The 14195-nt window shown below is 41.2% G+C and overlaps 1 protein-coding gene across 1 annotated transcript in view; it reads left to right on the top strand.

Annotated features, from left to right (window-relative positions):
• Positions 1 to 691: 691 nt before the first annotated feature.
• PPARG (peroxisome proliferator-activated receptor gamma) overlaps positions 692 to 14195 on the top strand; it is a gene marked incomplete at its 3' end in the record, with an annotated part of 28228 nt that continues 14724 nt past the window's right edge. Inside the window, exons 1-3 of the mRNA XM_009868543.1 lie at positions 692 to 767; positions 12289 to 12516; positions 13973 to 14142. Of these exons, the coding sequence (XP_009866845.1) occupies positions 692 to 767; positions 12289 to 12516; positions 13973 to 14142 (474 nt within the window). The remainder of the gene's footprint in view (positions 768 to 12288; positions 12517 to 13972; positions 14143 to 14195) is intronic.

The raw sequence follows: 14195 nt of genomic DNA, 5'->3' as shown, positions 1-14195 counted from the left end.
GCTCTTGTCCAACAGAAGATTCAGAAGTGGAACAGTTCAAGGTAACTTAAATTTAGAGTGCAATTTGTAATTACTTTAGTGGTGTTCATTAAATACTTCTCACAACATTGCACAATATTGCAATTCTGGTTTCAGAAGCGAGCTTACCCTGCGTGTGACCCGATTCTGCTCTCCTCATGTAGGCAGCCTGAAGTCACTTTGATGGGATAGGTTTAAAGCTATCTGGAAAAACTAATATTTAGAAAGATGGAGCACATGAGATGCAGACAACATTGATCTAAATATGTGATAAGTATCCTAGAGTATTGAGAACAACGATTATTGAATCACATGTAAAAACATGTTAACGTGTTTTAGCTGGGAATATTCTGGAGGGTCAAAAGTACAGTAGTCAGATGACAAGAGGTTGCTTTTGCTGAAAAGTGGCTGAGCAGGTTATATGCTGCTCAGTTCATACAGTTGAGAAGGTTAATTTTTCTTTTTTCTTTTTCTTTTTTTTTTTTTGCTAATTTAAAAGATGAAAGAGTTTGATTTGTGCAACCGATGATCGGTGTGCAAAAGTTCATGTGTCTTTATCGTTAAATTGTTTCAGTCCAGTACTCTTACTGATGTCTGGCACAAAGCCTGCTGGAACGTATCACCCCAGCTGGGGACCCGTTCTGTTTTGCCTGGTCTTTACTTTCTTGGAGCAATGGCAACGATTCCGACGGGCGAAGAGCGGGGCCCCCTGCGCTCGCTGGGCAGCAGCGCGCTGGGAGGTGCTGCGGGTATCGCCCTTCGGAGTTTGGAAGGGTCTGAGAGAAGAGTTTCAGCAGCTAATGAAAATACACTGCCGTAACAGTGTGTAAATAACTGTGTTCCACCCCGAATCTGAACATATTTTGGATGAATTGGGGAGGGGGCATCTAGAAGAGGAGAGTGCTAGATGTTAAACCCTCGTGGGTGCTGGTTATCTGTTTTCTCAAGCTTTGATGTGTTTGAAGCAGCTTGACCTGGCAGAGTTTAGAGGCTTACGCACACACACACATACACAGGATATTATCTTCTACTCAGCATATATCAGAAACGTGTATATAATTATATCTAAGAAAAATTACGTAGAGGAAAGTGTGTTCCCTGTTATTCTGAAGCATTTTCTGTATTTAATGCACAAAGCATGTTTAATAATGAGTACGTTTTGCAACATGGTGCTTTTGAACTTTTAGGATTTAGTGATTGTCCAACAGGTTAAAATATTTTAAGTGATACTAAATAAAAAGTACTGCTCTATCAAATTATATGGGCCCTACATATGGATTTACTCCATTAAAATACATTTTACGGTTTTAGTATTTTAGAAGATGGCAGCTTTGTGATGGAAACATCTCATCCTGATACGAGAGAAACATTTTTATGAATAATTTGCAATGTATTTGACTGCCGGGAAAACCTTTAAAAGTGGGATTTAATTCAAGGCATGAGTTTAAACTCATTTTGCATTTGTTCCTCCTCCTTTTCCTGTGGGAGCATTCAGTACTCTGCCATGGCAGGGAAGTGCATTTAGGATATTAATGAGTATATTTTACCCTGTTATAGTTGTGTGCCTTATTAGCTCATCCTTGGAAACGACACTTAAGTGTACTGTCTTGTGAACACTAAAAAGCCCTGACATGACAGAGTCTGAGGAAAGAAAAAAGTCCCAAGCTCCTTACCAGCAGCATCTGTAAAAAGATCTCGGTAAACTCTCTACTACTACGAAGCGGACTGAGAGAGCTTAATGTGGTTATTTAAGTATTAATATTATCAAAATTTGTCAGTGTTAGTATAAAAGTTATCACACCCAAGATGTCTTAGAAGAAAAAGAAACAACTCCATACTGTGCACCTAATATGCAACATTTACTATTGATTAACATCTCAAAAACAAACTTTGTATTCAGATTCGAATCCATCATCTATTCTACAATTTCCTGCTCAGTCAGTACCTTAATTGATAATTCTGGACTAAGCAGCATTTTTAAAGAGCAGAGTTAGTGTATTAAAATACATGAAAAGGCACAGAGATAGTGACCTAATGAAACCAAATGAGCTCCGGAGCGTAAGGTTGCCTAGTGCTTACACGTCTCTGCTGGGGCGTTTGGCCACACTACGTGCTTCAACCTTCACTAAGCTCAGCGAGGCTTGTGGAGCCACCGAGGAATTTGCAAATTTTCCTGTTACGAATCATATATGAGCACAGGATGCACTTACTCGCTGGCATCGCTGCTGTGCTTGAAGGCTTCATACTGAAGCATACATCGCAGCTGGTGTTTCCTCATCGCTGTGAGTTTATCTTATTAAGTCTGAACACTCTTGTCACCGTGGTTAGTGAGAAAGAGTAATTTTACACAGAAAACGTGGCATTTTATGAAAACCTAATTTCTTGTGGATCTGTATTAAACATAGTTGGGTTTCTTAGTGTGTAGACGTGTGTATAATGTGACTTCATTATAGCCCCGAGCTGAAGAAGTCCTTCCTTAGCCAGAAACTGAGGTTTTTCAAAGGGCTTAACTTGAAGCAGGTGCTTAAATACCCTCAGCAATAACACGGCATTCAAAATGAAGCACGTAAATGAGAGTTTTGCTGAACTGTGGCCCAAACACTGAATTTCTGTTGAAGCTCCAAAACTTTCTTTTGACTTCAAAATGAGTTGGACATCTGAAAGCATTGTCACAGGTTGTGCCTACGTCTGCATATGAAACTTCTAAATGTGTAATTTTCTCTTAAAATATCTTTAATGGCATGCACTGACCTTAAAAACCTGACTGAAAGCTCTGAGGAGGGAAAGATTTCTTGTCTCTTTGATAATGTTTCTTTTTGTTTATCTGTTGTATGATATGACATTTTATTTTTCAATTCATTAAAAATTATATGACACTACATCTTTGGGATGTATGGAAAGATTTCTGAAACACTGTGTTCTTCAGTTCATTTAGCACAGCAAGAATCCAGTTTTAAAGAATCTGGAAGCAGGTTGTTCTCTCATGCCAAGTCAGTGCCAAATAGATAAATAGCGTAATTGCAGCTGCACAAATCTGAATTCTCTGAATTATATATATTTCCTGTACTGTCGCTAGACCTGTGGAACAGAAGTAAAATATCAGTAAAAAGAAATACAAATTCCTAATAATATGCAAAAAGCAATAAATGCAAGTTAATAAAACGTCAAGTCTTGGAGCCGTGCACAGTTCTGAGAAGGCTAACGCTCCGTCAGTGGAATCGAGGTGACTGTCTGGCCGCCCGACGCAGCCGGCCTTCGGGCATTTAAACATCACTGACTTGCTTTGGGTATTTAAACATCAATGACTTGCTTTGGCCTCCGAGGCCACTTCCACGACCCGAGCGGGCCGGCTCCTTGGGAGCCTGACCCATGGAGCCGTTGTGCTGTCCCCGAGGCGGGCAAAGGGCTGGCTGAAGGAGCAGCTGCTGCTGCTTACCAGGAGGAGCGTGATTCACGGCCGATCCATCAGGATCCCTGTTGAAGTCACGGTGATTCACAGAGAGGAACACCCACGCCTTGTATCATGAGACAGGTTTACAAAGTGCCAGTGCAAGTTGGAGACATGTTGTTTCTTCCTTGTTTCCTCGAATCCCTCAAAACCAAAATGATCGGGACGTGAGCTCTGTTGAGGCGAGCAGGCATACTGCAAATGCCAATACATGGTCTTTGCCCATTAGAATTCTGTAGATATTTATTCTACTTTTTATGTTAGCGATCAGCTGACACCTTATTTTGCCGTTTTTGGTTCTTCTGAGGGTGGGGTTTTTTTATATTCAACAGAATGAAATAACAATCATTTCTATTTTGAAGAGTGGGAGGTATTTTTTAAGGCATTTTTGAACATAAAGCCATGGAAGACAAGTCTTTCATGAGGAATAATTTTAGTTTCAATACGTGGCACCTCACAAAGCATGGATTGCAGCTGCTAACTCGAAAACTGAAGTTTTCTTGCTCAGGTATTTCAAAGAACAGTTTGCAAGTCCTTTCCCCCAGACTTTGAACATGAGTTAACAGGGCAGGAAAGATCTCTCCAGCTGGGTGGCTTGTCGGTCCTGGGACAGGAGTCGAACGCTTCATATCTCCTTGTGGCCAGTCTGTTACCACCTGGAGCCCAGCACCATGTCGTGTCCAGAGTTGTGTAGTTACGTTCCCCGTGGTTCTGAAACGCTGTTCCTCTGCAGTCTGAGCTAGCCATCTCTCTGTGAAGATCCTCAGGTGTATAAATCAGTATTTCTTGCACAGCTCACTTCCATTGCCCACATTTCTCAATTTCTACCTACGCTGTTGAGCACAGCCTCGCAATTAATTTCTTTTGTACCCTGGAATGGCTTCAAGTTTCATTTATATCTATCCAGTATCCAAATTCAACAAACCCTACTTTAAATAATTAAAATAGGACGCTAGAATTCGCAGCGTATCCGAGTAGCCTGTTGCATTTTTGAGCTTGTTTCTCATTTGAATTTATATTTACAATGGTTTATGTTGCTGTAAGGGGATAAAATGCTGCTATTTCAAATACAAACCCAGGCTGTTTACTGTTTTGTGTGAATTCTATAGGCATAGAATAGAAAATATATTTTAAACAGCTCTATTATTCCCTGAGTGGGCTTTTTTTTCTGCTTTTTATTACAGCTACATCCTAAACATTGCAGAGGATGTTATGGGCTGTACTTTTAGTCATCACAGCTTGCAGTTACAATTGAGTTATAGGAACAAAATGCATTTCCTACCAATTTATGAGTTGCTTGCTTCTGGGCCTTTTTGAGTGTCTCGATTTACACCGTTTCCCAGCTTTCTCCTGATGTTTTATGGGCAGCCTTGCTGAGAGGATGAGCGGGTTGGCTTTTGGCTGCCCTCTGCACGCCTTGCACAGGGCATCACTCGGGTTTCTCAGCCCGGTTCTGAAGGTGTCCAGCCTCCAACACTCCTCCACGGTTTGCAGGGCAGCGACGTGACGCTTGTGTCTCGTGGCGGGGTTTCCAGATGTTCCTGGGAGCACCTGGTTTGTTGGCGCCCCCTCAACGTTCCGCTCAGCCCTAGCTTACTGCTTTTTCTGTTTGCCGTCAGAGTTGTGGTCCTGTGCTGATTCCACAGTTGGTGCAGAGGACTGTAAGAGCAGACTTTCACAAGCTCACCCCCCTCCCACTCAGCGGTTAACCCCTGGGGTGCCCCTGTTGGCTGTACCGTACCACGACAGCAGTACATCCCTCCTCCTCCAAAATGGGAACAAAATCATTTTGTCCAGAAGCACTGAGGGTTGTTTTTATCTGGAACGTTTATTCCCATTCTTTCGAAAGGATTTTGTCTGTGTTGCATCGTTTTGGTGTTGTCTTTCCTAATGGCCGTGTTCATTTCTGGGCTTGAGGGCTGGATCTGAGGAACAGAGAAGAAAATGTCATCCCTTGTCTTGATTTTGTGCTTTATCTCAGCCCAGGCTGAGGTTAAAAGCAGCGCACCGAAACACCTGTGATCTTACTTCTTCACTAAATTACTTGTTATTATGGAGCTGATTTTGACACTCAACATTTGCTAGAAGATGTTAGATGTTTTCTTTGGGTTTACAGGTGAATTAGAGGGGGTGAGGAGTTTTAGTTTAGAGGTCTCTAACTGAAACATAGCCATAAAAGGTTTGGTCTTTCATTCTGCAGTGAGCTCAGTTTTCATTCCTCTAAATATTTTCAGATAAATCCATACTTGAAAAGAGAAATAGTGGGTCTGCTGAGACAGCGGTACACGCAGGAGCGTGCTCGACTCCAAGGTGCAGCAGCAGGACTTTTGTTCCCCCTACAATACGCAGTTCTAGGGTAGGAATGCTGGAAGGCAATCCTGAGTTTTCAAAACCCATTTGGATTTACAGTACGAAGACCTGCAGTACTTACTCTGCCAGTTGCCTAAGTAAGCCTGGGTCCTTTGCCCACAGTCCTAGTGGTTTCAATGTGCAATTTGCTTGCACAAAGGCTGCTTTGGGTAACTATTTATGTTCTACCGAGAGATTGCTGTTCAGTGCATGCGTCGTCACATAACCGAAACAATTTCTGCCCCGAATGATACCAATGTTTTGAACACATGCACGTGTAAAAAGAAGAAAAATCCTTATTATTTCAGCTTCTTGGTAATGCAAACGTAACTGCAAAATTCTGTAATGGAATTTTTAAAGCAGCTTTTTGCTGTTCCTTTGGTTTACTTGCTGCAGTTTGAAGCTCGCTGATTTTGTCAAATGCTGAATTGAGGGTATCGGCCAACAAGGCTTTTTTAATTTACGTTTTTTTCTTGTTTGTTTGTTTAAGAGCATCCCTGATTGTGTCAGAAGAGTTCCTGGAAAGAGATTTTTTTTTTTTTTCAGTTACATTGTGCTCCCTCTGCTGACCCTGCAGCAACAGAACACAAAGCAGTACGGATCCTACTTATGGGCTGGTTGTGAGATTAAGAACCTGCAGACTGTACAGCAGTTGTTTTAATGTTTGAAATGAACGTTGTCCAAGAGCTTTGAGTCACTGTTTGAAATACAGAAAAAAATCACATACTTCATCCCAAACAAAATTACCTTTATTTTAGACAAATGTTGCCCATGAGATAAAGTCTATTATAATGACAGGTACTATGAATGAAAAACAGATCATGTTCATGACTGATGAAACCATCTCTTAAAGGCTTAAAGTAAACTTAAAGCTTCCTTGTACTCCAGCATATCAGGAATGTTAAAAATTTGTAGACTCCTACCGTCCTTGCTGAAGAAGATTGCAGTTTTAATGATAGCACAGAGAATGGGGGCGAGGGAAGATAATATTCTTTCGCTGGCTATGTAGAGAACTGAGACAAAACCTAAATAATAGCATCTTAATTTTACCTCCAGGAAGAAATAAATGCAGCAAGATGATGTGATTTTCTCTACATAACCAGAAGAACAATGAGTGGGACAAAGTGATACCGTTTTTCCAAGTGTCACTGGAATTGATGCCCGTCTCTGCCTTCCAGAAGCACCAGTTAATCACTTGCTGAGCACACTCTGTCACTAGACCCTGTGCCTCACAGCTGGGCATGACAACAGAACTGAGGAAAATGTTGGCTTGACCTGCTTGTCCATTGCCACATCGAATTTCTGTGTCAGAGGCAATGAGAGAACGGAGTTATTGAAAGGGAGATGCAATTGTTTTATCACGAGACTTCCTTTCTTATAGTCTTTTTGCAGAATTCTCTTCTAAAAGACCAACAAAGGTCTTGAATTCAGGATGTGGGGCTGTCGCTTAGAGTAGATGCACCTTTGCAAGGCACACATAAAATATTTTATTGTTCTCTTAACTAGGTAAATAAATTAAATGTATGGGGGTATCAAGCTGACCCTTCACCATCTCTAACTTCTTAAAACCTAGGAGTGGTGGTGTGGTCTTACCCAACTTACAGAACGGCGTTACTTCAGGGAGAGTCTCAGCCTGCTTCAATCAAATCAAAAAAAAGTCCCACTGGGTTCCGTAGCACATGTGTAGGAGTTTACTCAACAAACTCTGACACATTTATACATGAGACGAAATTCAAACTATACTATGAAATATGTTTTAATTAAAAAAAAAAAGAAAAAACAAAACACAACCCAAATATTTACATCATATATATATTTTTCCATATTTATAGCCGTGCATGCAGTGTAATCATACCATTGCCTTGATTTTTGCACTGTTTCAAAGCTGAGAGGCTTTAACTATTTTTTTCCACTGATTTTCTGTAACTCGCATGAGGTTAGGATGTTCTGGTTGCTTCATTAAATACCTCGAGGGTCACTTTTTGGTAGTTTTGTCTGGAAAGAGCGTGTCCAGAATGTAGTGCAACAGGCCTTTCAGGTTACCTGAGCACAGGTAGTGTTTGTGGTAAAGAGCAGCTTGTGATCCAAGATGTTTTTCATACCAGGGCAGTCTCTTCTGTTCCATTTTACGCTTTCCTAACACAAAAATTCTTAGGAATTGGAAAGCAATTCTATTTGCAGTTGCTACTGAGTGGAGCAACTTGGTGATGGTGGTCACTGCCACCAGCGGCGCCAGCTTAAGGAACTGTCCCCTGTCGCTGTGCTGTGTCACAGGAGTCCACGTACCTCCTTCTCCTTCCTGGAGTTAATAGTTAGCAGTTGGCTGTGTGAGATCAAATGCAACTAAAGGCAGTTAGTTAGAACAACTAGTTTCATATCTCAGCGCTTAATGGTGTCTTACGAGCCTTCTTTCTTTCACTTCTGGATGGTTTGGTGATTAAATGTTAAAGCATATTCATCTGACTTTATTCTGTGTAGTCTTCTGCTGGCCGAGAAGGATTTTTGCATATGACAATCTTTTTCGCCAGTGTTAGTTATTTTTGTTTATTGCCTGAACCTCATATGAGCATATATAAGTTTTAGGAAAGAATCCCAGAGCAGTCTGTTGATTGGAGTTATGCTTTGGATGTTTTGATGAGTTGTTTTTAGAAAGCTGTGAGAAGTCTGTGGTTAAGTATTTTTTTCACAAAGGGAAACGTTGGCGTTTATGGGGAGGGAAAAAGACAAGATACACAGCTTTGGAATCAGGTAAAATTCCATGCAAAACAGAAATATTTGTGAATTAACTCTTAAACAGGGCAGAGTTTTCACATTTTAGCTTTCGATAACGCAAGAATAAAACTAGCACATGAAAGGTTTTTGTTCTGGTGTTTATAATATAAATTAAAACTGAACAGTGACATTGATTTTGTTTCCAGTGTAATAGTAAATTTTATTGAAGAGGATGTCCATAATTTCACTAAGGCTTAGCAGTCATATGTAAAGATTCAAACTTTAAAACTGTAATGAAATGCTTTGATTTTTTTATATCCAAAAACCTGAGCAAGCCTGAAAGTTCTCATAGTTCAGAAGTGTTTCTGAGTAATACTAATGGGGGATCATTGACACCTAGCTGCTTAGCTGGATGAAAGAATGCCATAACATGGGTCTTGTTATTGAGAAATAGAGAAAGGAAGCACAGACCAGCTGTCTTGTGATTGATTTGACCTTAGATATTCTTACAGTACAGAATCTATCATGCTGACATCTTCAAGGTTCCTTTAGCAACTTTGAATTTACTGGCACCTTTGAAAAATAGCTATTGATTGGTATATCTGTACATTGGGTCACATTGCTGCTTTTCTTTTGCTTTTTTTCTCTTCTTTTTTAAACCAAACAGATCAGAAATATGCACGTAATCAAATATTTTACTCATTTTCTTCTCATAAAATGCAGTAAGAAAATAACCTTTTACCACATCTTTGCACAGCCATCACAGTAAGCAGCGCAGAATGTGCTTTGTTTTCTAGAGCAATTAAGAAAGCCAAGATTTGGTCGCAGCCACATTCTCCATTTTTCCCCACGTAGACACCTGTGCGCATAACCGCCACCACGTCCTGTGCCATGGTGCTGCTGTCAGAGAACGTTACAGCCCTGGGCAGAGATGTACTTTCCATAAGTGAGGCCTGAGAGGCAAAATGTTTCTCAGCTGCAGAGAAACTAAAAGCTCCATGTTCGTGGGCCTGCCTGGGTCCGTTTGCACTGCAAGCGCAGCTTGAGCGCCTGTGAACGGCACAGAGCGAAGGCCTCCTCAGCTGAGAGGTACATCAAGGGCAGTTTTCAGCGGAAGGAAGGCAGTTACAGGTGTACATACAAACCTGTTTATGCGGGGAGTAAGTCCTATCTACTTAAGGCACTTTACAGTGCCAGAACCTTTGTTTTTAACAGCAGACGTCAGACACCCGCATTTCTCTGGCTGTGTCTGGTATCAGTGCGAGGTACCTTTGTGGACATCTTAGTGGAAGTTATAGTACGACGTAACGAATTTTCCAAACTAGAAGTAGACGATTTTTGCAACAGAATGATTTAGTAAAGCAGTTTGAGTTGCCTGGAGATGAGAAGCACTGCTTTTACTAGTCATGTTAACCTCTGGAAGGGGTGGAGTTCATAGGCTTTTGCTCAAAGAATTGTGTGCTGATTCCAGATTTTATTACCTTAGAGCAGAAGTGTGAGTAGCATAAAATGGAATTACTTTGTGGCCTGTAGTAACTGATAGGTGCACCCACAATCCCTTGTTTTTCTCTTCAGCGTAATCTTGGCATTTTTATTTCCTCTATTCCCAGCGTATGGACTGTGTGTGTGATATGAACAGAAAAAAAAACAACAAAACCCACCTCGATTAGTAAGGAAGAGCCAGCATGCATGAAACACAATTCTTCCTATTAAGCAATTGTTAAAACCACAAGTTGATCTTTTTTATTTTACTTTTTTTTTATTTTGCTTCTTCTAAAACTTAATAAAAACCTAAACCATGACAGTTCTAGGCTGGAAATACTTTTACCATGCAACAGCTCTGGCGTTATTGGTAGCCTTTGCTGAAACCAACTGTAGCTGTGCTGACTGCGAACCGAAGTTCCCCCCTAAAGCACTACCGTACCCTCTTAGCTTCTGGGGTATATCTGTGCACAGGGAGTTTCACGCGCAGGCTGTGTGGCAACCTTCCAGGGACTTGATGGAATTAATCACCTTCTGTGGAATCCAATTCGCCAAAAACATCCCAGCCATTCGCTGTGTCACAAAGAGAAATGCAGACTCGCTTCGACTTGCTGTTTAGCTCATGGTGATTTGCAAACTGAAGGAGCCCGTTCCATTTTATCGCTTTGTTTGGCAATCTGTTTACAGAAGACGGTTCCCAGTGTTGATGGACAGGGATTTGCACTTCACGCTAACAGAAAAATGAGTATATGGAAGATCCCATTATAACACCAAGGTATTCTGGGCTTTCACCAGATAATTTTTACTCATGGCAGTTAGAAATTCTGTTTACTCGTTGGCAGATCTTGCTTTCGGGAAGGGTAAGGGGAGGGTGTTCATCCCCAGCGGTGGCTGAAGCCGTCGGGAAGGCTGGCTGAGCCAGGGGCTGGCCTTGCCACCAGCTCGCCCTTAAACACCGCTCGCTTTACCCTTTTGCCCGTCGGGTAGTACTCGGAGTGGCCATCCCAAAGAGCTGTGCTTTTGTCCTGCGGGGGCAAGGTGTGTGTTGGGCAGCAGGGGACACAGTAGCATCTCTCTGAAAATTTCATTACCTGTCTGACATTTAAGAAGAAAAATACCTAAAAAGCTCTGTTACCAGGGTCCAAATTAGAAGAACTAAAGGGTCGCGCCACGAGTCCTGAAAGGTGGAAGCGTGACGGTGACTTCCCTGAGGAAAGACCAAGAGCTCTGTAACCACTGCCAGCCTTTAGAACCTTGGTGCTTCAGCACCACCGCTGGCCAGGACAGTCACTGGTTTACTTCCCTGTAGGCGTGTCGAAACAAAGGATGATCTCAAAATTATAGAGCAGGTCTGTTCCACTCTATTCGTATCACAGCAAGAGTTTTGGCAGCGTGACAAGAGATTCGATTCAAAGGAGCTCGATTTTCCTGTTATCTAGAGGTTAAAGGCCACTTACTTCATTGGGTCTGAAGTCCAAATTAAACAGCCAAAGTGACCAAGTTATTTGAGTTCTGTAACATCTATTCTATTTTTGGATTAGAATGTTCTTTTTATAAACCATGGAAAATTAAAGACAGACCCTAGTTATAAAACACCAAGTGCTTTACGCTTGCTGTTACTCACAAACCTTGTCATGGTTGAAATATGTCAAAATCATGGATTTTGGTTCACCTGTCAGGACCTGGAAAACCATTTTGTATCAATCTAAATTCACTTGTGTCGCTGAAGACTTTGCAGATTGGAGCTTTTTGTTTCTTTGCTACTTTCAAGCTCCGTATAAAGACATGTGGGATTTGGAAAGTCATAAATTAAATTTTCTCGAGCCTTGGGTTCAAGACTCTGGGATAAAACTTCTGCTGTAGTTGAATGGCTAAAGTTTTCAGATATTTCTGGTTGTCTGGAGGAAAACCAACGCTACTTAATAACAACTACCTTTTTTTTTTTCTTCTTAATGTAGAAAACCTTAATATTTTCAGGTACGTGGAAAGAATGATTAGAATTTGCAAAACTAAAGACTTCTGATTGTATTCATATGCATGCTGTTCAGAGGTGCAGTTAAAGTCAGTGTTATCTGTCAAAAAAGGAGAATTTTTTTTTCCACTTATGGCTTTAATTTCACTTTTTTTAGTTTATTTTTTTAATGGTTTGCACGCTTACCAAATGTTCTGTACAGTATACTAGTGAAGTGCTGTGACACTCTGTCTGGGCTTGAACTCTCACCGTAGATATAACTAGCTGCTTTTAAAATGCCTGTTTCTTTTGTTTGTTTGCTTTTCAGGGATTACAATGGTTGACACAGAAATGCCGTTTTGGCCCATTAATTTTGGAATTAGCCCCGTGGATCTGTCTGCGATGGATGATCATACACATTCCTTTGACATAAAGCCATTTACCACCGTGGATTTTTCAAGCATTTCTTCACCACACTATGAAGATGTGCCTCTTGCAAGAACTGATCAGACAAACATTGATTATAAATACGATATCAAGCTCCAGGAATGCAAAAGTATGCTTTTATTTATTTACATATATATATATATTTCCTTTCTGTTCATATTTGCTTCACTCTCTGGAAAGTGTACTACCAGCAAGAGAATTTAGAAATATTCAGATGCCTAACTGCCCAAACCCTCTAGCATCAGAGATGTCCACAAGATATTCTTGCAGGGCAGTTAGAAAAGAATACGTTTAGTACACCTTCCCCCTTCCAGAGCAGCAGCTGGAAGTTAGGCAACGTCATCCAGTATCTAAAATGACATTAAACACTTTTTATTAAACACGTGAACCCCAGTTATTTCTGGAACCTCTAGGGTCCTATTCGTGTGTCTTGTGTGTAAATTGTCCTTTGAAGCTCTGCACACGCAAGGCAGAATAAATATCCTGGATGCTAAAATATGCCCTATCATACATAGCATATTAATAATTAATACTTTTAAATTCCAAGTGGTCTAAGAAGCTGGCGGTGTCATTCGCGTCACAGGTAACCGTTTTCTTTTGTTTCATTAGAAATGTCCCTAACACTTTAAGAACAAGCTAGGGAGTGCACTAGAGTTTACGCAGGATAAATCCTCTTCATCTTTACTTACATAATTTTTCTTTTTTTTTTTTCTTAGTTTATGCAGGAAAGAAAACTGTGTAGTTTGCATAGTGTAGCCAGTCTGGAAAAGAAAAACATCCACTTTATATTAATACGGGGTCTGTTACCTCACTTATGAGGCGTGATCTGACGCAATGTTACTATGTCAGATTTCCCAGCTCTCTTCTATGACCAGCAACGACTGATTTAAAGATGTCATATTTGCTTCTTTGAGCTTGTTCAATATGACAAATTGCTCTTAATTAGAAACTTCCAGAAGAGAAAATGTGTCTATGATCTGCATCCAAAGCTGAACAGTGTTCCCCAGGAGAGAGCCCTTATTCTATTATCCAGTCATATATTATTCAATGTATAGATCAATCAGACACTTCAATATCTTTGAGACTGGACTAGAAACTCCAGCTCGTCTCCCTGCAGGGGCTGTGAACACCTTAAAGGGATGCAACCAGAGAAATGTCAGGCCTTTCAAGCATGAGGTCTCTGGCTGAAAACTTTTAATACCTTCAAGTCATTCCATGCTACAGAACTGAAAACTGAGCCCGTAAAACACTCCAGAGTCTGCCTCTCCAAGGTGGTTCATAGAATCCTAGACTGGCCTAGGCTGGAAGGGACCTTAGAGATCATCTAGTCCAACCTCCCTGTCACGGGCAGGGTCGCCACCTCTCGACTAGCCTACTTCAGCCTGTGAAGTAGCTGCCGACAGCGTGCTGCCCTTTCCATCCTTTTTTACAATTGGTTTTGTGTTACGAAGCAGCCCCACACATCCAGCTGCGTTTCCCACGATTGCTTGTGATTATTGCTTGCTTCTTCTTCTAGGTACTTAATTATACTCTGAGTTTAGCCTTTAAATCTTCTCTGTGTGCAGGTGCGATCAAACTGGAGCCCCCTTCCCCGCCCTATTTCGCAGAAAAAGTCCAGTTGTACAACAAACCTCACGAGGAGTCTTCCAACTCGCTCATGGCTATCGAGTGCCGCGTGTGCGGCGACAAGGCCTCCGGATTTCATTACGGCGTGCATGCCTGCGAGGGCTGTAAGGTAGGGTGTCACAGATGGATTTTTTATGAAGTAAGCTTCGATACTATTTTCAT

The sequence above is a fragment of the Apaloderma vittatum genome, unplaced genomic scaffold, assembly GCF_000703405.1.
Source record: "Apaloderma vittatum isolate BGI_N311 unplaced genomic scaffold, ASM70340v1 scaffold34024, whole genome shotgun sequence".
In the NCBI taxonomy this organism is placed as follows: Eukaryota; Metazoa; Chordata; class Aves; order Trogoniformes; family Trogonidae; genus Apaloderma; species Apaloderma vittatum.
This window is presented reverse-complemented; position numbering and strand designations above follow the sequence as displayed.